Below are 24,123 nucleotides of genomic sequence, written 5' to 3' on the forward strand. Positions count from 1 at the left end.
AACAAGATCGGAAGATGATCGATCACCTCCTGTATTCGACGTCGACGACACCGAGAGAGAAAAGGGAGGTGGCGAGGTCGGGGGTCTGAGCCATGCGGCCAAAGGACTGTCTGCTCAGTATGAAGTCGGTGTTATGTCCCGAGCCCTGGTCCGTTATCACCACTCTCACTCCTCCCTCCGAGCAGTAGTACCCGTCCAAACATCTCACCTTTACCCTCCAAAATGACAGTTAAACAATCATATCAAGCTAATTAATATCAAAAGGTTTCATTTTTATTTAACATTAGCTAGCTAGATATAAAACCTGGTAACAAGCGCCGCAGCCGAGTCCGTTGCGGTAGAGATCCGAGACGGCGGAGATATCTCCTCCGCTTATGGCTTCTCCCAACGACCCGAATGAACAAGCACCTACGTAAAAGTTTATGTACCATGCATGTCGCTGATTAGAAAATCACGTACCATGCATGTCTTCACACACTTTCATGAACATACGCACACGGCTACATATGCATAGGAAGTATAATTTGTGGTTATAAAGATCGTACCAGAGGTTCCATTGGCGTTTGAATAAGCTGCACGGGAACGCACAAAGCAATCACTGCAGCTGGTCTCAGCTTCCGTTAGGGTTCTTGTGAGAACCCAAGCCGCCGACACGAAGAAGAAACAGAGACGAAGAACAGAAACAGCCATTTATAATTAAAGACAAATAATTAATGAAGATACAGCTGAAACATCTCGGTATTTATAGTGAAATCGAGCAGTCTTGGTTTGGTGAAAAGCATTAACTAGTCAAAACCTTGACATTCCATACATATGGTCTACTGCTTTATCGATACACATTGTTGAATTGGGTTCCTGCTTACATTACATACGTACATGTATATATGTATAGTGTGTATATGCTGCATGTATTTAGACATGTGCATCTATGTGTGCATGGATGTATAATTTTATGTGTACATGTATGTGCGTGTGGATGTTTGATTCGGGCCCTTCGTGGTAGGTTGGTTTGCTTGTTACACAAGTTTGACTTTTCATTTCTCTGGTCAATTCTGACTTTTTTTTTTCTTTTTTCTTTTTGTTTTTTTATTCATGGAAGGCTTGGGCATGAATCAAATAACTCCATGTGAAATTTAATTACTTGAGGATTTTATCTGGTTCTGCCAGAATATTTCTTTTAAATAAATTTTTTTCAATAGTTTTGTATTTATCCTTTTCAAAATTTAGTATACGTTTCTGTATTATTTTATATTTATACTATATTTCAATTAGGGTTTTGGGATTTTTTTTCTCCAGGTCTGAGCAACTTCATTTCTCACATTTTTACTATTCGATCCAATATTTTCGAGTTTATTTAAAAACGGATGGATATTTTATGCTTTTTTATGGGAAAATCACATAAAACATACAATTGGTTAAAAACTCTGAAATATATACATGAATTCTTTTTTTCTCATATAGATACACTAATTATATATCAACTTTCAAATATTATAGCATGTGATGACTACTCAATGAATGTATACGATCATTGAAAGAAAAATAATAACGATGCAAAAAGCCTATATTCCATGAATGTTCACCCTCGGAAAATTCATGATGTTGATTGCACATTCATGCGTATAAAGGTTATTTGGTTTCGGATGAGCTCGAAACGTATTTCAGTTTCTAAATCTTTCATACGTGCTCAATTTTGGATTAGTCGATAATTTCAGATTCAATTTGATTCAATTTCGTATTTATAAACCAAAATTATCGGTAAATCGTGTTGTTAACCCAATTTTATGATTTTACTATCGGTATCCTATTCAATTACAAAATTACTTTTTATATTTATTAAAATTATGAAAGTACCCTTAATTTTTCTTTGAAATTTTAAATTTTTCATTGTTTTTTAATGTAACAAAAATATTCTTGATATTAACGTCAAGGATTGGTTTAATATAGTTTAAACAAATGATTCAATATCTTCGTCCCTCAATGTCTACGAAGGTACGTTGATTGGATTAGTTTAAATATGTAATATTTTAAATATATTGGTTTATAGTTGGATGTCATTTATAACATCTCGTAATCAATTCCAAAAAAAAAAACCTTTGATATTTATCAAAATCACAAAATTACTCTTAGTTTTTTTTTTTTTGTAAGAGTTTGACAAAAAGGAAAGTTAGGCACATTGACACTAGGAAAAATAGAGAGGAAAGATTCTTCAATTAGGCTTAGACCCTACATGTTCCCACATGTGATTTTCCTTTTTTGGTTCGACGTATTGAGCTTATTTATCTTTTTATTTTCTGAAAAAAAATAATTTCCAATTAAACACATGAATAAATATTTTTCATATATCATCATAAAAAATGTCGAAAACTTAAAAATATATTTTTTTAATTTGATAATTTCTTGGAATAGAATTTCATTGGAATTGATAAAGCAATCTAAAATAATAAATAATATATGGCATACGATTGTAAACAGAAGGAGAGAGATATTTACAATATGAGACCATGTACTCCTTACGATTATTTACGCCTTGATTGGAAGGGGTTTTTTCAGTTTTTAGAAATTAAAAAATTAAAAAATATCTGTCAAGATTTTTTTATTTCACTTTTTTTAAAAACCGAGTAACTCACTTTTTTTTAAAAAATTACGTAAAAGTCAAAAAACAATCTTTTGTAAATTTTAAAGATTTGTTTTTTTAATTAAAAAATAATTATATAAATTATTCTAAAGATAAAAATGGCTATTATTTCGAAAATAATTTCACATTATACCTATGTTTATATAAAAACATTATTCTTATCATTTTTACCAAACTCATATTTGAATTTTTTTTTATAAAAAAACGAAATTTGAAATATATAATTCAAAATTTATTATTCAAAATATATATTGTAGTCATCATATATCTATAAATATACATTTATATATATATATGTATGTATATATATATGCATATATATATATATGTAGATATACATACTAATGTTGAATATATATATATATATATATATGTATTTGAACAATATAAATATAATGTATATATACACTTGCGAATGTGTGAATAAATATGTATTTTTAAATAGTATAAATATAGTGTGTATATATATACCTTTTTATTATTCTTATTATTAGTATTAATAAATATTATTTTTGTTTTAATAATAAAATTTTTTTTTGGTAATTTTTAGATATAAAATATTATTTTTACCAATCAAATTTTTTTAAAACTGTAAAAAAACTAAAAGCCGCCTTGAATGGTGGGAGTTTTTGGAGTTTTTAGAATAAAAAAACAAAAAAAACAACATTCAAGTTTTTACAAAATTACTTTTCCTAAAAACTTTAAAAGCCATTTTAGTGAAAAAATCAATGAAAAACCAAAAACTACTTTTTTTGAGTTTTTAAATATTATAAAATCCAAAAGCCAAAAACCGAAAACTAAAAACCAAAATCCAAAAACTAAAACAAAAAACTCAAAATAAAAGCCATCTCCGTTCAAAGCAGCCAAAAACTCAAAATAAAAACCACTACCATTCAACCCCTTTATTAAAAAAAATCTCGATCAATTATATTTGTTAAATTATTTTACTTTATTTTTGTTAATATCTCCAAAAATAATCAAATACTCCGAAGAAAACGATTGCATGACATTGCCGCAGATATTGAAAGAAATAGGATCTGATCGGCTAAACCCATTTAGAATCAATCTAGGCTCTTTAATTGTGAGATAGAGATGTAGAATTATAGAGAGACTTGCATGTTCATCACAACTGCCAAACCGGAATCGGTTCACTTAAAATGAAAACCGGGCCGAAATCCAGAGTCTCCGAGTGAGTCGGAGGGTTTCGCTATTAGTCATCAACAGACAACAGCCTTGCCAAGATTTCTCCTTTGCCTCCGTGAGTTTTGTTGCAAATTGTTAACATTGGCTTTATAACGAACATTCAACCTGGGAGTTATCGCGTCAAACGTGTGTATATACTTCGTATAGTTATATACCAGCGAGGTCTTTTGTGTATTTTTATTTTTCCCCGTTTATAATATTTTAGAATATGATTATTTATATTATTTCTATGATGCATTTAATAAAATTAAATTTATAAATTTATAAAAATTCAAATTTAAATTTAAATATAATATCTGAAATTTTTTTAAAATAACCGAACAACTGTTTTTTTTTTAAAAAAAAATTGAAGTTTTTTACTGATAAAAAATCAAATCGTACCGAACTGAAATTAATATAAAAGCCAAATGGTTAAAGTTTTTTAATAATCGAAATAACGGAACACATATAACCGGATCGAATCTCGACCGAAACCCCCAATGGCGATCCTAATATTTACCGTAAATAAGAGATGGATCAAGGAAAAGGCAACATATTTAAATCAAGAAGCCGTAGAAACACCATCAGAGAGCATACTGATAATACAAAGAGAAATCTCTCCCAACTCGAACAAACTGTAATTCTCCCTACCCAGAGGAGACCTCCACACATCATCATCATCATGATCTCCTCCTCCATCTCTCTCTGCGAACCCTTGTTCGCACGTGACGGCCGCGTCCATGGCGGCACTGACCATAACGTCCGCCGTCCCGAACTGTCCCTTCAAGAACGCCCTCACCGCATCGGCAAGCTCGTCCGCCGCGTCCTGATAGAGCTGGAGGCAGTCACGGAGGCATGCCACTCCATAGCCGTCGAACCCTCCTCCGGCCATCATCCGTTCAATGGTCGATGCGGTGGCGGTGGCGTTGTCGAGGGCCTCGAGCATCGGGACGACGGCCATGGCCGTGAGGTTGGTGGGTTGTCCGATGGGCGACGCCTCAAGAGAGGACACGCAGAACGTGGAGTTGAAGATTTCGGTTTTGGCGGCGCATTTTTCGCAGGTTTTGACGATCATATCGTCCGAGGTATGTGCCGGAGAGACGAGGATGAACAATAACACCATGGAAATGAGATGGAGAGGGAGATTCATTGTGTTTATGATGATGCTGATTTTGCTTTGGCATCCATGAGAGGATTCTTATAGGATATATATATATATATATATATGTCATGTGTATGATGTTTGTTTGATTTGATACGACAATTTGGAGAGATTTTTATTGTTGAGTGAAGCGTCATCAAAGGGAGTTTTGTTTGCTTCTACTCAAACGGAACGGCATATAAAGGTATCCATTACTGCGATTGTGGAAAACTATATTTTTGTATTCGAATTATGATGGAATTGAATATATTCCTATTTAATTTCGTCAAATTTAATTCGATTCAATTTGGGTTCATATTTTATAGAACTTGGTTTAAAACCAATTTGACAAGTTTTTGAATTTTTGTATGTTTTTAATCATATCGGATTCGAATCTATAGAATCAAGCAAAAAATATCACCTTTGGTACCAAATCAGTTAATCAATAGAGAGAGAGAGAGGATAAGAATGTGATTTTGTTCAGTGACGACAAGTATATGTCGGTTGCAAAAAACAAGCAAAGCAAAGAGGATGGGGACACGAAAGACATCTCAACGGCCTCGTATGGGACAACTCCTGTCCCTTGGCTTTGCATGCAATGCATGGATGATCTTTGTTTCGATTTGACATTTGAACCAAAACAAAGATTGGAAATTTCAAAGTGTTTTAGATGTAGATATTGATTATACGATTGTGATCTGATTCCATTCAAATCGATAAAATAGCATTCTTATTAAGTTTGAGCAATGGAGTGGACGGTGTGTCATCCATCGAGAAGATATTCTCTTTTTTTTTTTTTTAATCGATTTGCAATTTTGATTTAAAATAAAGTTTAGGATTTTTCAATGCTTCATTTGTTAAATTTGGATTTCTTTTTGGCATTCTCAAAAAACTTTTTTTTCGCATATAAAGAAATCCGATTGACTGCGAAGAAATTGTTGAATTCTGGTGATTGATTGACAGTAAAGATTGAGATTGGTGATAGAGAGAATACGAAAGATCAATTTTTCCTGGGTCCGCCATTTTCGCACCCACTCGCTCTCTTCCCTCTCTCCCGCTCGATTCTCCGCACTGCAAAACCCTTGTTTCCGGTGTGGGTTTCTTGTTAGGGTTCCGTCGATCGCCGATCAAAACAGTAATCGCCGGAGAAAATTTTCCGTCAGATTTTGGGTATTGTCCTTCTCCCCCTTTCCCCCCTTCGCATTCTGGTTTCTCTTCCTCGGAAAATGTCGACCATGAATGACACATAAATCTCTGGGTTCTTCGTTGCTGCTTTGTACTGAGTTGCGAATCTGTTGCCTTCTCGATTTCTGGGTTCCTTTTCGTCTCTAATTCGGATTCCTTTTTCTTGTCGTGGTTTCCTTCGTCTCTAACTGCAACTCGTGGCATGATCTCTGTTTCAGATATAAGAATTCCGTGTAGAAACATCAAACATGTTTTCTGATGCATTTGAAAATTACTTCATCCTAATCACAGTAGATGTCCGATTTAGCAATTTCTGAGTTTATTGAACCCCCGTGTCGGAACAGAGGAAATCATATACTTACATATTCTAAAGGTGTTTTTTTTTCCGGTTCTTTGTTCAGTTGGCTTCATCTCCTGTTGCGCTGGTTCTATGTTGCTGGAAATTGGTAATTGCAACAGGCCAAGTGCCCTGTGCTTTTTCATCCGAGATTGTCTCATATTGCAAATTTACATTTGGCGGTGTTACTTGCAGGCTGATCTAAACAAAAAAAATGAAGAAGGAATGTATGTGCATAGCTTTCTCCACATGGTCAGCTCCGGCACAAAATGTAGACGCCGAGTGCTTCTTCCCCCGGTTTCGATGATTTTGTTGCAGAAGGAGAAAATGGCTGAGTGGGCAGAAAATTTCGAGGGCAGTGGAAATTTCCAGAGCTTTAGCTTCTTTGTTTGCTGAACTGTGAAGTAATTTCCTTCATCGGCTAAAGGCAAGTGATGTCCTTCCTCTCCATGTTTGCTCTTCATCACAAGTTTATTTTGCAGTTGATGGAAAAAGGATATGGCAGATTCTAAAGACCAAAGCTCGTGGCAACAATTCATGTAAAAGAGAGTCAGTTGAGAAATCAAATCATGCTGCTTTCGAATAGTTAGACAGTTTTTCTTTCGCTATTTCTAACGAGCGTCATCTGCATTAATGGCTCGCCTGATTCACTTCTTGGCCTTTTGCCAGCTTCAGATGCTAAGCCTGACATTCTGTGTGAACCGAAATTTAAGCTCCAGTTCATCGATAGAGTCAGGGCAGGCATGGTGGATTCAGGTCAGCAGAAAAAAAGTATTCAATTTCTAAGTAGCCTTCCCTCTCTTATTAAAACATTTAAGCTGCAGGTTTATGGAATGGGCATATGCATATTGATGGGTATTTTTCTTTGGTAACGGTGGGAACTCGGCCACATCGCTCCGGGCGCGGTGATAAACACTCTGGCTTCACGTAATAGTCTGCAAACCACGTGAAACAGGTAAACCATACAAAGCATGAAAGACTCGTTGGAGAGTGGAATCGAACTCATGGACTCTTTTGCCACTAAACCAGGTCCCAAAGGGCGCATATTGATGGGTATTACCTATCCAAAGACGCAATTTTTTTTCGAGCCTTTTGAAATGTTTCAGTTCTGTGGAACAGAACAGTGAAGAGCAAAGGCACGGGAGAGACAGTGGAGAAGAAGCACCTGGTCGAGGCTTGTTCAATTGAATTCCTTGCCATATTTGGTACGTCTCTTTGATTAAAATAAAAAAAAAGGTTATCAAGGCAATGTGTTTTTATAGGAGAAGTCTTGTCTGGACCCTTTGGTGGGGGGACAAAGCACATTGATGAGATGCATTATTGCCTGGCCAATCTCTACTTTAATAAAAAAAAATTGTTTCCTTTTTTGTACCATCATTTAAAGTCTTCTTCTCTCTTCTTCTCACCAAACTCTTTCTCAGACCACAAAATCTAAACCCTAAAAGCTTAAACTTTGTTTTCACGTTTGCGTTTGCGTTTGTTGTGACATGCTGTTTGAATGTGATGCATTCAAGGTTTGGCATGTACGTTGCATGAAATCAGGAACATCGAGTCAGACATCATGCATGAAAGGTTCAACAAATGTTAACAGAGACGCCAATCTTAAAACCAAATGCACGATTCCATGCATTTTATTTAAAAAACCTTGAATTTTATCATCTACTAACTATAAATTGGTTATTAAAAATATGAAAATTAATTATTTAGAAAAAAAGGGAAATTAATTATATACATAAATATCTAAAATATATGTCAACTGTCACGTTAAGAAAATGTTGCGATGTGTATGTGGTGCTGAATCAAAGTCTGTTGTGTCATAGATGTTACGTGTCTCTCTCCATGGACCACACTTTGATTTTCACCCTTCAAGTAAAAAACGAACCAAATCTCTCTCAACATTTTCACGAGAAAATTCTCACGACATTTTCCCTGGAAAGTTCTCTTGAGAGCCTGAAAGAAAAGCAACACTGAACATACACACAAGCCTTGGTCTTGTGGAGATGAAGAGCCTTAGCCTCAGCTTTTCGGAGACTTTGTACCACACAAGGTAAAGCTAAGTCACTCTATTATCTTATCCTTCTCCTCTGCATTTTCTTCAATAATTTGCCAAGAATTTTACTAATTTTGAATAGAATTAGCAATTAGTACTCGATTCGAAGCGTGTTTTGGTTGGTCTAGGAAATTGTTTTAAGAAATGGGCAACACTTATAACAGTGGAGGAACAAAGACCGTATATTACATTCCTTTATTGATGTCTGAATCCTCCTTGGAAAATTTACTGATTTTCTTTAGATTCATTCTCTTGTTTCTACAAGGAAAGAGAAGGAAAAGCTGTGCTTGGAACATCTTTTATAGGAGTTAATTTGTGTTGCAAACAGGTTGACAGACGTTGCACTCGCGGACCAACCCTTGCTGAAATCCGGTGGGTACGGCTGCAAGACTCTCTCGTGCCGATATCCGTCCTCTTTGAGATTGTGAGCACTCAAAATAATCTCACATTGTGCCTAGAAATTGTCAAGTTTTCGTGAAAATGTTACAGAAGAAAATGGTTGTATTTAAATTACAAATTATCTCGGATTTTGTTTTTTCGTTCTCTGAGACAGTGCTTGCTGCCGTGCAACTCTGTCTGCGGTGGAGAAGAAGGAATCGTCATCTGATGGAGAAGAAACTGTGGCATCACTCGTAGAGGAGCTCAGAGATAATTTCAAGACCGGCAAAACTAAGAGCTACGAGTGGCGAATCACTCAGCTCGAGGGCATTGCTCGTATGATAGACGAGAAATCAAAATATATTGCCCAAGCTTTACGGGAAGACCTTAACAAACCCGAACTCGAAGCCTTTCTTGCCGAGGTTCATCGATATTGCCCCGGTTTTTCTACTGTTAAATCCATCTAATCATGTGCTTGCGTCACTATAATATATAATCATATGTTACATGTCAAACTGAATGAAATAAATTACATTATGTGTTTTCTTTTTCTCAGATTTCGAATACGAAATCGTCGTGCATGTTGGCAATTAAGGAGCTGAAGAACTGGATGACCCCGGAACCGGTAACTATTCATCTTAGCCCGATGGCCGGGTTTTCATCAATATGTTTTAGGTCTGAAACATTATGTATCCTCTGACCTGTAATGATCTTTCAGGTCACTACTTCAGTAACAACGTCTCCATCCTCTGCAGAAATAGTTTCAGAACCTCTTGGAGTTGTTTTGATTATATCGGCTTGGAACTTTCCTTTCTGTAAGTGTTGTGTAAATCCATTAAATGTCCTAAAAGATTCTGAAAAAAAAAATCTCATAACGAATCAGACATGAGTGCCTTACTGTTTGTCGTTTTTTTCGCTCCAGTGTTGGCCATTGATCCGGTAATTGGAGCTATCGCAGCCGGTAATGCCGTGGTGCTAAAACCTTCAGAAATCGCTCCAGCAACGTCATCTCTCTTAGCCAGGCTTTTCAGGGAATATTTGGACGGAACAACGATAAGGGTTGTCGAGGGTGGTGTCCCCGAAACAACGACACTGCTCGAGCAGAAGTGGGATAAAATATTCTTCACCGGTCTGCCCTTCTAATATGTTTCTGCTACTATTTCCCTCATTGTTTCAGAAAGTTTTTCTTGGGTTGTTTAAGAAAACGTTATGATCTCTACATAGGCGGAGCACGAGTGGGTCGGATCGTGATGTCTGCAGCTGCAAAGAACCTTACACCAGTGGTTCTTGAACTTGGAGGCAAGTGCCCGGCTGTTGTTGATTCGGATGTTAATCTACAAGTACGTTGATATGCTCGAATTAAATCGTGAAATGGCTAAAAAAATGTGAATCGGCTATTAGGGTGTTCGTTATTTTGATGTGATTGAAAGGTCACTGCAAGGAGGATTATAGCGGGAAAATGGGCGTGCAATAACGGACAAGCTTGCATTGGCGTAGATTACGTTATCACAACCAAAGACTTTGCGCCAAAGCTGGTAAAAATCGACGTACCGAGAATGATGAAGTTTCGGTTACCTCTTTGCTTAAGCTTTCTGATTCCAACCCATCTGATATTTCCTTACAGATTGAAGCTCTGAAAAGCGAGCTGGTGACATCTTTCGGTGAGAATCCATTGGAATCCAAGGACATATCGCGTATCGTGAGCTCTTTCCACTTCAAACGGTTAGAGTCTATGTTAAATGAGAGCGGAGTTGCGGACAAAATCGTCATCGGGGGTCAGAAAAATGAAGAAAAACTGTAAGACTCTCTGCTTCTTTCAATACATTTGCTCATTCCATACATACTTCAGAAGATGTCACCGAGCTATTCGTTTTCTTTACTTTCCACTTTGCAGACAGATTTCTCCGACAATACTTCTAGATGTCCCCGAGGGCTCTTCCATGATGCAGGAAGAGATATTCGGGCCGCTACTTCCGATAATTACGGTAACCATTCTCTGTAGGATGAATTGAATCCAAACACATCCATCCACAAGACGAAAACTTTATATGAACATGTTTGCCATTCTTGTGTTGTTTGGTTGCAGGTTCAGAAGATAGAGGACGGTTTTGAGATCATAAGATCGAAGCCGAAGCCATTAGCCGCATATCTCTTCACTAACAACGAGTTGTTGAAGAAGAAGTTCGTGGAAAACATCTCTGCAGGAGGAATGGGAATCAACGACGCTGTCCTACACGTAAAAAAAACTTCTACCCACACCATAAGGATCTGATACCATATAAATCCGACATAACTCCAATAACATTCGCACGGTTTTTTTTGTCTTGTCCTGTGTTCTTGAAATGTCTGCAACTGAGGAGACTGTTGTTTTTCCGCAGGTAACGGTGGATGGATTGCCGTTTGGAGGGGTGGGAGAGAGCGGGATGGGAGGGTATCACGGGAAATTCTCGTTCGAAACGTTCAGCCACAAAAAGGGAGTGCTTTACAGAAGCTTTTCATGGGACTCAGATCTCCGATATCCACCTTACACTCCAAAGAAGCAGAAGGTGTTGACGGCTTTGCTCTCTGGAAACCTGTTTGATGCCATTCTCGCTCTCTTCTGATCCGCTTTTAACTATATATATATATATATAACTTGAATTTTCTGTCGTCTTCGACGGTACGAGTGTAGTTTCCTCGACCAGACTGACTTGGTTATACGTGAGCATGAGCTCCATGTCAGAAAAAGCTCGGTCTTGATGAAAAGGCTTACGATTTCACCTATTTTCTTTACTGCCAGTGATGATCCTGGAAGTTATACATGTATATACACACATATGTGTGTGTGTGTGTCGATGTTTTGCTCAAATGGCGTTCGTCATGGTCGTGCAATCCACAAACGTGGTGGGTAACGACGCATATGACCTTGAAGTCATGAATATGTTATATATTGTTTTTTCACATTGAACCGAAACAACGCGGTCGGAGAAAAAAATATAAAATAATTACAAAACCCAAGCAACTTCTATCTTTTTAGTTACAAAAGAGAAGATAACTCTCTCTATTAACACAGATACCCTGAGAATTAGTTTAAACTTTAAATTTACAACATTTATTCGTAAAAATTGCAAAACGGCCCCTTTACTCTCTAACGGCCCTAACAAAACCCTGTACCCTGTTTTTGTCTCTGAGTAAACAACTTATGGCAACAATGTCAGTTTGAAGAAAATGTGTGTAAGAAACCTAACTTTCCATCGCCAAATCTGTGTTAGAGAAACTTCATTGCTTTATGTTGTATCAAGTATCTTCTACGAAGACTCTGAAGATGAAATCCCGGAAACGTCTCGAGTATTGTTTTGGATCGACGGCTGAGATCGAGGTCGGGTCATACTGCATGGATTTGTAGGCGTGTTCGAGTTTCTTGCTAATATCGTAGTCTTGGAGGATGTCTATTATGCCAAAGTAGAGAATCACATCGTAGAATTCGCCGGCCGGGTCCCCGACAAGCTGAGCCTCACAGTCATTTCTTCTCACCGTTCTTTCAACCCTCACCGGCATGTTTATACCTAACTTAATGGAAGCTAACCTGAACGATCCAGACAGCGAGCACGATGTAATAATTCTACAATGTGAGATTTGAATGTGTTGAATTTGAGCATCGGGTTTTGATTCTTACCTGCTGGCATCAAGAAGAAACCGATCTATTTCTGCTCGGGAGAGACGAGGAACGTTTCCTGTTGGATAGATCACAAGATTTTCTCAATCTCGAATCAAGAATTCATGTTTGGGGATGGAATATGTGGAAATGAGATATGACAAGGAAATACCGGTGGGAGTTCGGGCACCGGAAGGAGGAGTGGCAGTACCCCTAGTAGAAGCTTCTCGAAAGTGCATTCCCACCAAAAGACTATAATCCATGATTCTCTCTTGCTCGAGGAACTCGCAGTCTCTGTCGACTTGCCTGTGAAAAAACGAAAGAGAATGGTTTACTGACTGAGAAGATAAGGGGAAAACAGTGTACAAGACAATAGTAGACTCTTCACCTGCAGAACTCTTGATACCAGTTCTTCTGTAACCGGAATATGAAATTTAGATCGAGGTCTTTGAGTGTCGTGTTTGGGTCGATTTCAGACTCGGGTTTAGTCGTTAGTCGGCCATGGGAGGATCCCTTAAGGTCAAACCGCCTGTGGATTGAATACTCGGTACAGAACAGATTCCCCATTATCACAAATCGAACCTGCAATATGAATCCCTGATGAGTATGGGACGAAACTGACTTCATGAAGGTCAAGAAGACCGATAAAACGAAAAATTTTAACCTTCTTCTGTGCAGTGCCCGTCAGTTTCACACAATGAAGGCCAAAGAACTTGGTAACTAAAGTGTTCTCACATGCTCTGACATGATTGTAGTATGCAGGAAGCATCCTTATAAGCACCTGTATCACATCGGAATTGTATACACAGAGATAAGTTTCTAAAATATCTTGACAATCTTGTAAGCATATTTCATACAGAACTCGGGATTGAGTTGGAAACAATTTACTTTTGTCTCGGCCTTCTTCATAGTCTTGATCATGTAGCGGTCGTCATTGGTTAAGTAAAAAAAGCTTCCACTTTTCCCCGGGGAAGACAGTTCCCTAAGTGCATCATTCCCACAAATTGATATCATGTAATCAGCTGCATCTACATTGAACAATTTCCTCAGGGTCCTGGAAAAGACAAGATTTTTATAAAATACCAAACAAGTGAAGGGTTGTGAACACAGTGATTGAGTTTGTTTCCGAATTTTCTGACCTGAAAACCACAGGGCAGTAGTCCTTCCATTTAAACTCGCAAGATTGGTGCGGAGGGGTGTGTTTGGATCCTTCAGGAGGAAATTTTGTCCAAACCTTTTCCTTCGGATCAAAAGCTGAAGCCTTTAGATCAAGAGAAGTGGCTGGAGCCGGTCTTCCGACAGAATGCCTGCACGATTCCCGCAGTGTATCAATCAAACATGAAGACAATAGATTTAAGAAACATCATCTTCCTCAATCTGAAGAATTGAGCAACAGTGTAGCCAAATTATACCTGATTCCTAGCTGCAAGTTAAGCATGAGTTCATAATTCTTGTGCCCTTTAGAGATGGTCTGCCCTTGCTTCTTTGGAAGCTGTATCCTCAAAGGGCTTAATCTAGTATTTTCCTCTGCACAAACCGAATCATCTAGCTGAAGATATCCAAACCCATTCTTCATATCCGCCTCAACGTTGCTTATCCTTCCATCCACCGATCTCCTTCTCGGCCTGTTATTCTCATTTTTGGCCCTATTCCCTGTCTGCTCTACCCCATACCAAACTGGCATTTTCTGAGAAGGCAAGACCGGGATTCTGTCACATTGGCTGACAAGGCACTCGCTCAGATCGACGTAAAACACCTGTTGTGGGTCCCAATCCAAGTTTCCAGAAGAAGAACTCGAAGGGTAGTAAGTCCCGTTCTGTTCCTTCGGATCTTTGCTCCAAACACCAACATAGAAACTCCCTTCTGCCCATCGAAATGTTCCGTTGCCTTTAGGAGCACCATCTTCCCAAAATCCATCATAACGATTCCCGTTGCTCCATATCATTGTACCATTCCCATTCATTATCCCGTTTTTCCATTGACCAATATAGTGGTTACCGTTCTTCCATTGATACCTCCCATGCCCATCTTGCAGCCCTCTCCTCCATTCTCCTTCATAGCCGTCTCCATTGTCATAGTTCTTTGTTCCTTGCCCATGTCTGAGATTCATCACCCAAGATCCTCTATAGGTATCACCGCATGGACCAATGTAAGTACCTGTTGTGACCCAAATATGAAATGCATTTGATCATGCACCAGACCAAGCAAAGATTGGAAAGAATCCAAGAAAATATCATAAAGCAATTCATCCTACGTCCCTCCACAGAAAAATTCCTGCAACAAAACTTTAGATATCGAGATCCTATCCGAAAGATGCTATCCCCTTTCAATGAAAACTTCCTTGTTCATCACTAATAGCAAACATGTTGACATAATCTATGATGAAAACCAGTTCAGATTACACATAATACGAACTTTGACCCCAAAACATCTTCCTTCTCATCAAAATTTCGTTTTCTCATTAATCACAAATTCAAAAAGCTTCCGGCATTCGATCAAGCATTGCATATTCGTCATTCATGTGGAAGATTATGTCTCAAAAAATATTACAGATCAGACGGGAAATGTCAGCCCCCGACATGAACATGAAAAACTCATAAAAAGAAAGCAATCTGACATTAAAGCCTAATCATACCTTTTCCATCCATATATCCGTTCTTGAAATCACCTTCGTACGTAGCACCACTGGGCCAACTAAAGCGACCTTTGCCCATCGTTTTCCCTCTGCACCATTCTCCAACATACATACACCCATCGGTCCAAAGATACTTCCCATGTCCGTGGGGAAGATTATCCCGCCATTGCCCCGTGTAGAAATCCCCACTCGGCAAAGCTTTCTCCGCGTGGTAAATCTCTCCCGAAGGTCTTCCGAAATCGTCGGCATCGTCGGCGTGCGCCACGGACATCGTTTCCTCGTGTTTATCTTTTGTCTTCGTCTTCTTCTTCTTCGTTCTGAGTCAATTCCAAAAACCCATGACTCAGATCACATTTCTTCTTCCTCGTTCACGTGCTTCTGTTTCGTTCGTCCAAACCCATATCGCAAATGACAGATTTTCTCCGGAAACGAATGAAATCACGGGGGAAAAGGCAAATGGGAATCTGGGTCCTCCGAGTTTTCTCTGTTTCAACGGAGGGAATGATCGTATTGCGAGAGAGGTAGAGAGAGGAATGCAATGACGCTGTTTGAGTGACGAGAGAAAGAGATAGAGGAAGCCGAAACGAGAGAACAAAAAGTATCGTGTATAACGTTTTTGTGCTTATTTTTTCCTCTGGGGATTTCGATTGAGGATCCGAGTTTGGTAATAGCCATTGTTGTTGGAGCTCCGCTTTTGATTCCTAAAGAGACTACCACACCAGACATTTGGAGGGAGGAGCGACAAACGACGTGAAGACCGTCACGAATGATGACGTCATTTTTCCTTTTTTAGTTATTTTTTAACCGCTCCATATAACGCCTTTCCATTCTTTATGTTTATATCTTAGCCGCGGCTTGAAATCCCATCAAAATATGCACCACTGGGTTATATGAATACATTAATTTTTAATTTAATTCATAAATACATCAATTTCACAATATTTGCCTTGATGGCATAAGTACGGCACATCAGCAACTTTTCTTTTAAATTGCCACGTCACGAATTACATATATATATGCGGGCACTACATATATATACATAAATATGTACAGGTATACACGTATAACGTGAAAATTATGATTGGGTTTGTGTTTGGACCGTTCTTTTTATTTGTTGTGGGCTTTGGTGCGTTATTGATTTCATCTGGGCTGATAAATGGATAAATAATGGGACAAGGTCCTATGTTAGTAATACATGTGGAGATAGCAAAAAGAAAAAGAAATTACGATGTTTTGGAATAATTCACACTAAAAACAAGTAGACTATAAAACTTTAAAAAAAAGGAATATATTTCGCTAATTTTTTTATATATATCAACAGTTTTTTTTTTCATTTTTTATCATCGACAATTTTTTAATAACATTGCTTTCAAATTCAAAAACTATTCATTTTTTACTAGGTACTTTTTTGTCCATAAGCATGGTTCTAAATGCGAAGAATAATCAATTAACCATCAATACCCAATATTTTACTCAGAGCCAACCCAAAAACTTACATTAAATGAAACCCAAATTATCTGTCAAATAATAAATTCTAAAACAATAGAATTTTGGTCAGAAATTATTCAAGGATTTTCTTCCTGTTTTCTTTTTGTCGCAATGATGCACCACTGGTGTATATATATACACACACACACACACATATATATATATATATATATATATATATATATTACACCAGAGGTAAAGAACAATGGTGCCACCGACACTTGCCTCGAATTATTTTGGGAATTTTTCAATATTAATTAAAAAAAAGAGGAGAAAAAAGGTAACGTGTGACGTCGTTCATGATGTCTTTGGGGGAAAAGCCACAGTGACAAATCTCCACGCTACACTATAAATTTAATAATATCTACCAAATTCGTAGTTGTGTAATTGGTACTTACCGCTTTGTTGGTGAATCTTTTTATTAACTAAGTATAATCTTTTTTATATATGTGTATATGCACAAACAAATACAATATAGAGGGATAAATATGTATTTTTACATGTGTATTATTAGGTTAACCTATTTGTATAAATACCCTCATATGTGATTAATAATACTAAGCTTCCTTTTATTGATTATATGGTATCAGAGCCAACCCTAATTATTTTGTCGGCGCCATCATCTCTTCTCGTCATCTCCACCGCCTAATCTGTGCAATATTCGCCGGCGCAACATGTCTTCTTCAAATATCTTTGCTGCGCATGACACCGAAGAAGTCACTACCTTTGATGCCCAATCTCCACAAAAGACATTGTTATTTGTCAATATGGCAAATATCACGAAGCTTACTTCCACAAACTTTCTAACATGGAGCATCCAAGTGAAAGCACTCCTTGAAGGCTACAAGCTAGACTGCTTTATTGATGCCTCTTCTGCAGTTCCTTCTGTCACCGTGACTACCGACGGTGTTTCTACCGAAAATTCGGCTTTCGGTCCTTGGAAACAACAAGATCGGCTTTTGTTCAGTGCCTTGCTGGGCACGATATCAATTTCTCTTCAACCCTTAGTTGCTCGGGCAAAAACTACCCTCGAGGCTTGGACCATCGTCACCAACACTTATGGGAAAGCTTCCCGCGGACATCTCTTGCAACTTCGTGATCAGATCAAGAGGAGTGTCAAAGGCTCTCAATCACTTGATGAATATCTTCGTTTCATCACGTCAAAAACCGATGAACTTGCTCTCCTTGGTAAGCCGATGGATCACGAGGATGTTCTTGAAGCTATCATGGATGGTCTTCCGGAAGAGTTCAAACCCGTCATTGATGTGGTCAATGCTCGGGACACTGCAATTCCTATTGACGAGCTTCATGAGAAGCTTCTCAATCATGAAGCAAAGCTGCTCCTTTCGTCCTCCTTGCCAGTGTTGTCATCGGCTCCTGTCTCGGCTAACAATGTCTCGTCGAGACCGCGCCATTCCCCTCGTCATCCTGGTCGCTCGAACTGGCCCCGAGGACCCTCTCCTTCGTCGTCTCAGACCAAGGGTTACATGGGTAAGTGTCAAGCTTGTGGCACTCAAGGGCATAGTGCCAAGTATTGCCCTCGGTTTCGGATAGTTTCCGTCAATGGCTCGACAGATTCACCATCGTGGTCCTCTCCGTCTCGCTTTACTCCACCGCAAGCACACCAAGCTGTGCATCCTTCTTACGATGCGCAACAGTGGTTGTTGGATAGTGGTGCCTCTCACCACATCACCACGGATCTACATAACTTGGCGATTCATAGTCCTTATCAAGGCGGAGACGACGTGGTTGTTGGTGATGGCTCCGGGCTACCTATCACGCACACGGGTTCCCTTTCGCTCTCTCTTGCTAATCGTCCACTTAAGCTTGTGAATGTTCTTTGTGTTCCGGCCATGTGTAAAAACTTGGTCTCGGTGAATCAATTGTGCACCGCTAATGATGTTTCTGTGGAATTTTTCCCGTCTAAATTTCAGGTGAAGGATCTCAGCACGGGGGCGCCAATCCTAACCGGACCAAGTAGGCATGGAGTTTATGAGTGGCCGGCACCTTCTATCTCTCGTTCGTCTCCTCGTGTGTTTTCGTGTGTCAAGTCCACTTTGTCCGAGTGGCATTCCCGTCTAGGTCATCCGGCTTTTCCAATTTTACGTTATATCTTGTCTTCTTTGAAGTTTTCTTTGTCTCGAGATTGTTCGTCCTTTGTTTGTCATTCTTGCAATATTAATAAAAGTCATAAAATTCCTTTTTCATCTTCCTCTCTTACCTCCACTAAACCGCTTGAAATTGTTTTCTCCGATGTATGGTCTTCACCCGTTCATTCGGTTGATGGTTTCAAGTATTACGTAATTTCGTCGATCATTTCACTCGTTATACTTGGTTGTATCCGTTGAAACAAAAGTCGCAAGTTCTTGATACATTCACCAAGTTTCGTCCTCTTGTGGAAAACCGGTTTGGGACTAAATTCATTCGGTTGATGGTTTCAAGTATTACGTAATTTTCGTCGATCATTTCACTCGTTATACTTGGTTGTATCCGTTGAAACAAAAGTCGCAAGTTCTTGATACATTCACCAAGTTTCGTCCTCTTGTGGAAAACCGGTTTGGGACTAAGATTGTGACCTTGTATTCGGATAATGGTGGTGAGTTCGTGGTACTTCGCCCTTATCTAGCGATGCATGGTATCTCGCATCTCACCACCCCACCTCACACTCCGGAACATAACGGAATTTCCGAACGTCGTCATCGTCATATAGTTGAAACCGGTCTTTCCCTCCTTTCGCATGCGTCTCTTCCTGTCTCATATTGGTCTTTTGCTTTCACCACCGCGGTCTATCTCATTAACCGTATGCCCACTCATATCCTTGGTATGCACTCTCCTTTTCGCAGTCTTTTTGGTTCCGAGCCGAACTACACTAAACTTCGTGTGTTTGGATGTCTTTGTTATCCGTGGCTTCGTCCTTACTCCTCTCATAAACTTGATTCTCGCTCTCGTGCGTGTGTCTTCCTTGGCTATTCTCCCACACAAAGTGGCTACTTTTGTCTTGACCCGGTGGATTTTAGGATTTATGTGTCTCGACATGTTAAGTTTGTTGAACATATATTTCCCTTTTCTAAGTCTTCTACCCTTACCCCTTCTCAAGCCATCGAGTCTGAGCCTCCATCTGGTTCTTCTTCCATTGTCCAGCCACTCTCCTCTTTTCGTCTGCCGCTCGAAGCTCCTGCCTCTGCTCAGCCCCCACGCTCGGATTCTTCCCTGATGCCGCCTGCAACTTCGGCTCCTCTTGTCCAGTCCCCACCGATGGTCTCATCCTCACCGCTCCTTCAGTCTTCTGCTGCCTCTGACATTCGGAATGTCCATCCCATGCAGACGCGTTCGAAGACAAATGTTCGCAAACCTAATCCGCGGTACGCTCTCATGTCGTCCTCTTCTTCGGTTGACATTGAACCGGCTTCTATCACGCAGGCCCTTAAGGATCAGCGCTGGAGAGCGGCCATGCATGATGAATTTGAGGCTCTTATACGAAATGGTACTTGGGATCTTGTTCCCTCTAGTGAAGCTGTCAATATTGTCGGTTGTCGCTGGGTTTTTCGGATCAAACGCAAAGCGGATGGCTCAGTGGATCGGTTCAAGGCTAGACTTGTTGCTAAAGGTTTTCATCAGCGTCCGGGAATTGATTTTCATGAAACCTTTAGCCCAGTTGTGAAGCCGGTCATGATTCGTGTGGTTCTTAGTCTTGCGGTGACTCATGGTTGGCCATTACGACAACTTGATGTCAATAATGCATTCTTGCAGGGTAATCTTACTGAGGAAGTATATATGTCGCAACCTCCTGGATTTATTGACTCCGATCGTCCTCAACACGTATGTAAACTTCGCAAAGCAATTTATGGGCTTAAGCAGGCTCCTCGAGCCTGGTATTCGGAACTCCGTTCCTTTCTGCTTGCTCGGGGTTTCAAGAACTCTGTGGCCGACACATCGTTGTTTGTTTACATCACTTCAGAGGTACGCCTTTATGTTCTCGTCTACGTGGATGATCTTATTGTTACGGGAAGTTGTTCGGCTCAAGTTCAACAGGTTATTTCATCGATTGCCATGCGGTTCTCTATCAAAGACTTGGGTAATCTCTCGTATTTTCTTGGTGTTGAGGCACTTCGCACCGACCGTGGTCTGCTTCTAACTCAGAGGAAGTACATCACAGACTTGCTTCAACGTGCTGAAATGTCCGATGCCAAACCAATTTCCACGCCTCTTGCTTCGTCGTCCCGACTTACTGTTGTCTCTGGGGACCCTATTCCGAATCCGACTGAGTATCGTACACTTGTGGGTAGTCTTCAGTATTTGTCTCTCACTCGCCCGGATTTAAGCTTCGCCGTCAACAAACTCTCCCAGTTCATGCATGCTCCGACTGATCAACACTGGCAGGCTGTTAAACGTGTGTTGCGGTATCTTGCGGGCACTCGTGACATCAGCATATTCTTGTCTGTTCAGAATCCTTTGACGTTGCATGCATATTCTGATGCTGATTGGGCTGGTGATCGTCATGATTTCAAGTCTACGGGAGCTTTTGTTGTCTTCCTTGGTGGTCATCCTATTGCTTGGTCATCTAAGAAGCAATCGGGTGTTGCTCGTTCTTCGACTGAGGCTGAGTACCGTTCGGTTGCTGCTACAGCCGCTGAGGTTCGTTGGGTGGTATCCCTCCTTTCTGAGCTCGGCTTTTCTTCAACTTCCAAACCGGTTATCTATTGTGATAACATTGGTGCAACTTATCTTTCGGCAAATCCGGTATTTCATTCTCGCGTGAAGCACATTGCCCTCGATTACTTTTTTGTTCGGAGTCTTGTTGAGTCTGGTGATCTACGTGTTACACATGTTTCTGCTGCCGATCAGCTCGCCGATGCACTCACGAAACCTTTGCCTCGGTTTCCGTTTCATGACTTGTTTGTCAAGATTGGACTCACCTCCGGTTCTTCATCTTGAGGGGGCGTATAGAGGGATAAATATGTATTTTTACATGTGTATTATTAGGTTAACCTATTTGTATAAATACCCTCATATGTGATTAATAATACTAAGCTTCCTTTTATTGATTATATACAATACATACACATAACATTAAGCATATATTGGTTCAACAGCTATAGGAAAAGACAGAACGACCAAGCCTTTCCATTGTTTAAAAAACTATTTCATTTTACCATTAAATTTTTTTATATTTCCAAAATTATGTCGAATAAAAAATATGAAAATACCTCACTACAGTAGAACCCTTTAACATTAAGAGATTGTAATTAATGCTTTATTTCCGTTGCTAATCAATGGTTCATGTATAGGGATTGACCAAAGTTATGATCATTATGCTTAATTAACAAAGCATAGGATCCAGATTATTTCATAAAACTATGTATTATTATGGCATATATATAGAGAGAGAGTATCCAAAGCATATCTAGACTTCATGTCACCTCATGTTGAAAGGGTTATTAGCGCATATTAGTGTAATTAGAGAATTGATTTAGTGTCGGGATTCATAATTTTTCTTTATATTGTTTACTCTCTCAATTTAAAATGATGATAATGCATTAATTTTCTAATTGCACTAATAAAATCCAAATAAGAATCAATATAATTTGAAAGTTGTAGCATTTTTTGTTAAAAAAAGCCCTTCAAAAGTCGAAGTCATGGACCAAATAAATTGTATTTTTTATGGGGGGGAAAATAATGGAATGGGAAGTCGTGCCCAAAAGTAGCTTTTACCTGCGGATGGAAAACATAAAAAGAAATAGATAAATCATAAACAAAATATACTAAAAAAAATACATGAAAGGAAATTATAATAATGGCATGCTCATATTTTTTTAGACAAAACGTTATTGAAATATAAAGACACATAGTTGTAAAATATAAATTTGTGAAAGATTTTGTAATTTTTTTTTTCGAAGGGGAAAGTTGGAAATAGTCTTACCAATTTAAAATTTTGGCAAAATAGGTTTAAAATTATAAAAATGTTATAATGATTGGCATGGTCATATTATGATTACAATTTTTGGTGTTTCTCAAAGGACTCTCGCATTTTCTTGGGATCCGAGCAGCTCAGCACTTTTGCTCTTCATTTATCTGCCCCCCTTTTCCTTTAATTAGTGAAACAGTAAAAAAAAATTGTATAAAACCTTTTTATTAAATAATTGTTTATATAAAATATAAAATATTTTCTGAAAAAAACATCATATTTTATCACACTCGTTTTTTTTTTGTAAAGGATGTTCAAAGAAATGTTCATTCCAGCCTTTTTGTATTTTTAAGGGTGGGGATGAACGTTTCGGTAAACGGTTCGGGTTCGGGACGGAATGGATCGGTTCGGTTTTTTCGGTTTTACAAAAATAGGTACCAATCAGATTTTTTATTGTATTCGGTTCGATTCGGTTTCGGTATCGGTTCAGTTCGGTTCTGGATTTTATTAAAAAAATGTTAGATTTCCTTTAAAAATGTTCGGTTTTTCGGGATTTTTAAAGTTCGGTTCGATTCTGGAAAAATTCGGTTCTCTAAAAATGGTACCATTCGGGAAATAACGGCGGTTTCGGGTCAGAAAAAATATCGTTTTAACGGTTCGGTTCGGTCCGGTTTCGAAGAACCAAACCGAAACGTCCAACCCTAGTTAAGGGTTCAAGAAATCAAAATAATTTATCCACAAGTTCATTTTCAAGTTTATCAATTTGATAATTTAGAATATCAAAAGGTATTTCTTTCTCGCTATTAAATTTTTGTATGGATACGAGATTTCACATCTTCTTATGGAACCGATATTTCGTCAAGTCCAAGTCTCGAAAGACTTCTTGTGGAACTTCAAGTCCTTCCAAACTTACACTCCAAATCTTCAAATCACTATATCCACAACGTTACAGCAAGTACTATATTCGTGGAATTTCATATATATATATACATATATATATATATATATATATATATATTACAAATAAAATATTTATTATGGGCGAAAAAGCCGGTGTATATATATAGGTACACCAGTGACCGGAATAATTATACATTTTTCACCGATAAAGTACTATAATATTCGTGGAGTTTCATACACATATATATACATATATTTATATATTTATTATGTTGAGAACGAATGGCTGGAAATTTTGGTAGAGCCCCAAGAATAAATACAAGAATACAAGAGAAAGAAGACACGAATTAATAATTTAATCTAATTACCTGTGGAGCAATACCTCCACTTATTCAATATGCATACATGCATCCCACTTTTATTCTTGTTTTTTTAATTAGAAATTTTATTTATATATATATTAATTGTGGAACAACGCCTCCACTTAGGCAATAGACACGCCTCTTACTTTTACTTTTATGCTCCCTTATGATTTCCACACAGTTAACCCAAATCAGCATGTTTTTTTTTTCATGTATACTAAAAATATTGTTAAATATATATGTATAATAATGTAATAGCTTAAGAAAATTTAAAGAATCAAATAATAT

The 24,123-nt window shown here is 38.4% G+C and overlaps 4 protein-coding genes across 6 annotated transcripts in view; 1 reads left to right on the plus strand and 3 right to left on the minus strand.

Annotated features, from left to right (window-relative positions):
• The window catches only part of LOC104820141 (expansin-like B1), a 2,232-nt gene extending 1,542 nt beyond the window's left edge, over positions 1-690 (minus strand). Inside the window, exons 1-3 of the mRNA XM_010550513.1 lie at positions 546-690; positions 305-408; positions 27-208 (exon numbers count right to left, since the gene is read on the minus strand). Coding sequence (XP_010548815.1) covers positions 27-208; positions 305-408; positions 546-690 — 431 coding nt within the window. The remainder of the gene's footprint in view (positions 1-26; positions 209-304; positions 409-545) is intronic.
• A 3,548-nt stretch (positions 691-4,238) lies between these two features.
• On the minus strand, positions 4,239-5,151 carry LOC104819134 (putative invertase inhibitor). The gene has a single exon (XM_010549054.2). The coding sequence runs from the start codon at positions 4,968-4,970 to the stop codon at positions 4,383-4,385; it is 588 nt and encodes a 195-aa protein (XP_010547356.1). The 5' UTR covers positions 4,971-5,151; the 3' UTR covers positions 4,239-4,382.
• Positions 5,152-7,588: 2,437 nt separating this feature from the next.
• On the plus strand, positions 7,589-11,712 carry LOC104819135 (aldehyde dehydrogenase family 3 member I1, chloroplastic). 3 transcript variants are annotated; one of them, XM_010549055.2, is made up of 13 exons: positions 7,589-7,688; positions 8,304-8,530; positions 8,862-8,957; positions 9,087-9,333; positions 9,468-9,536; positions 9,630-9,726; positions 9,834-10,040; positions 10,136-10,251; positions 10,342-10,446; positions 10,536-10,708; positions 10,806-10,896; positions 10,998-11,147; positions 11,290-11,712. In XM_010549055.2, the coding sequence occupies exons 2-13, from the start codon at positions 8,484-8,486 to the stop codon at positions 11,512-11,514; spliced, it is 1,623 nt and encodes a 540-aa protein (XP_010547357.1). In that variant the 5' UTR covers positions 7,589-7,688; positions 8,304-8,483; the 3' UTR covers positions 11,515-11,712. The 3 variants fall into 3 exon arrangements, with proteins under 3 accessions (XP_010547357.1, XP_010547358.1, XP_010547359.1); XM_010549056.1 differs by having other exon boundaries at positions 7,604-7,688; positions 8,421-8,530; XM_010549057.2 differs by lacking the exons at positions 7,589-7,688; positions 8,304-8,530 and having other exon boundaries at positions 8,872-8,957; positions 9,083-9,333.
• A 183-nt stretch (positions 11,713-11,895) lies between these two features.
• Positions 11,896-15,882, minus strand: LOC104819136 (phosphatidylinositol 4-phosphate 5-kinase 6-like). Its single transcript, XM_010549058.2, has 9 exons — positions 15,181-15,882; positions 13,958-14,702; positions 13,685-13,852; positions 13,434-13,599; positions 13,210-13,326; positions 12,934-13,127; positions 12,718-12,851; positions 12,567-12,624; positions 11,896-12,476 (listed from the first exon to the last, which is right to left on the minus strand). The coding sequence occupies exons 1-9, from the start codon at positions 15,449-15,451 to the stop codon at positions 12,188-12,190; spliced, it is 2,142 nt and encodes a 713-aa protein (XP_010547360.1). The 5' UTR covers positions 15,452-15,882; the 3' UTR covers positions 11,896-12,187.
• Between the last annotated feature and the right edge of the window lie 8,241 nt (positions 15,883-24,123).

The sequence above is a fragment of the Tarenaya hassleriana genome, unplaced genomic scaffold (genome assembly GCF_000463585.1).
Source record: "Tarenaya hassleriana unplaced genomic scaffold, ASM46358v1 Cleome3, whole genome shotgun sequence".
In the NCBI taxonomy this organism is placed as follows: Eukaryota; Viridiplantae; Streptophyta; class Magnoliopsida; order Brassicales; family Cleomaceae; genus Tarenaya; species Tarenaya hassleriana.

What these genes read in the sequence shown, in the direction of transcription:
- LOC104819134 (XM_010549054.2), bottom strand. Translation starts at nt 4,970, where the DNA reads ATGAATCTCCCTCTCCATCTCATTTCCATGGTGTTATTGTTCATCCTC.
- LOC104819135 (XM_010549055.2), top strand. Translation starts at nt 8,484, where the DNA reads ATGAAGAGCCTTAGCCTCAGCTTTTCGGAGACTTTGTACCACACAAG. An exon ending in GAGACTTTGTACCACACAAG is followed by an intron (nt 8,531 to 8,861) that starts GTAAAGCTAAGT and finishes TGTTGCAAACAG; the next exon opens with GTTGACAGACGTTGCACTCG. An exon ending in ACTGGATGACCCCGGAACCG is followed by an intron (nt 9,537 to 9,629) that starts GTAACTATTCAT and finishes ATGATCTTTCAG; the next exon opens with GTCACTACTTCAGTAACAAC.
- LOC104819136 (XM_010549058.2), bottom strand. Translation starts at nt 15,451, where the DNA reads ATGTCCGTGGCGCACGCCGACGATGCCGACGATTTCGGAAGACCTTCG. An exon ending in TGGTATCAAGAGTTCTGCAG is followed by an intron (nt 12,852 to 12,933) that starts GTGAAGAGTCTA and finishes GTTTTTTCACAG; the next exon opens with GCAAGTCGACAGAGACTGCG. An exon ending in TTTCTTCTTGATGCCAGCAG is followed by an intron (nt 12,477 to 12,566) that starts GTAAGAATCAAA and finishes TGGATCGTTCAG; the next exon opens with GTTAGCTTCCATTAAGTTAG.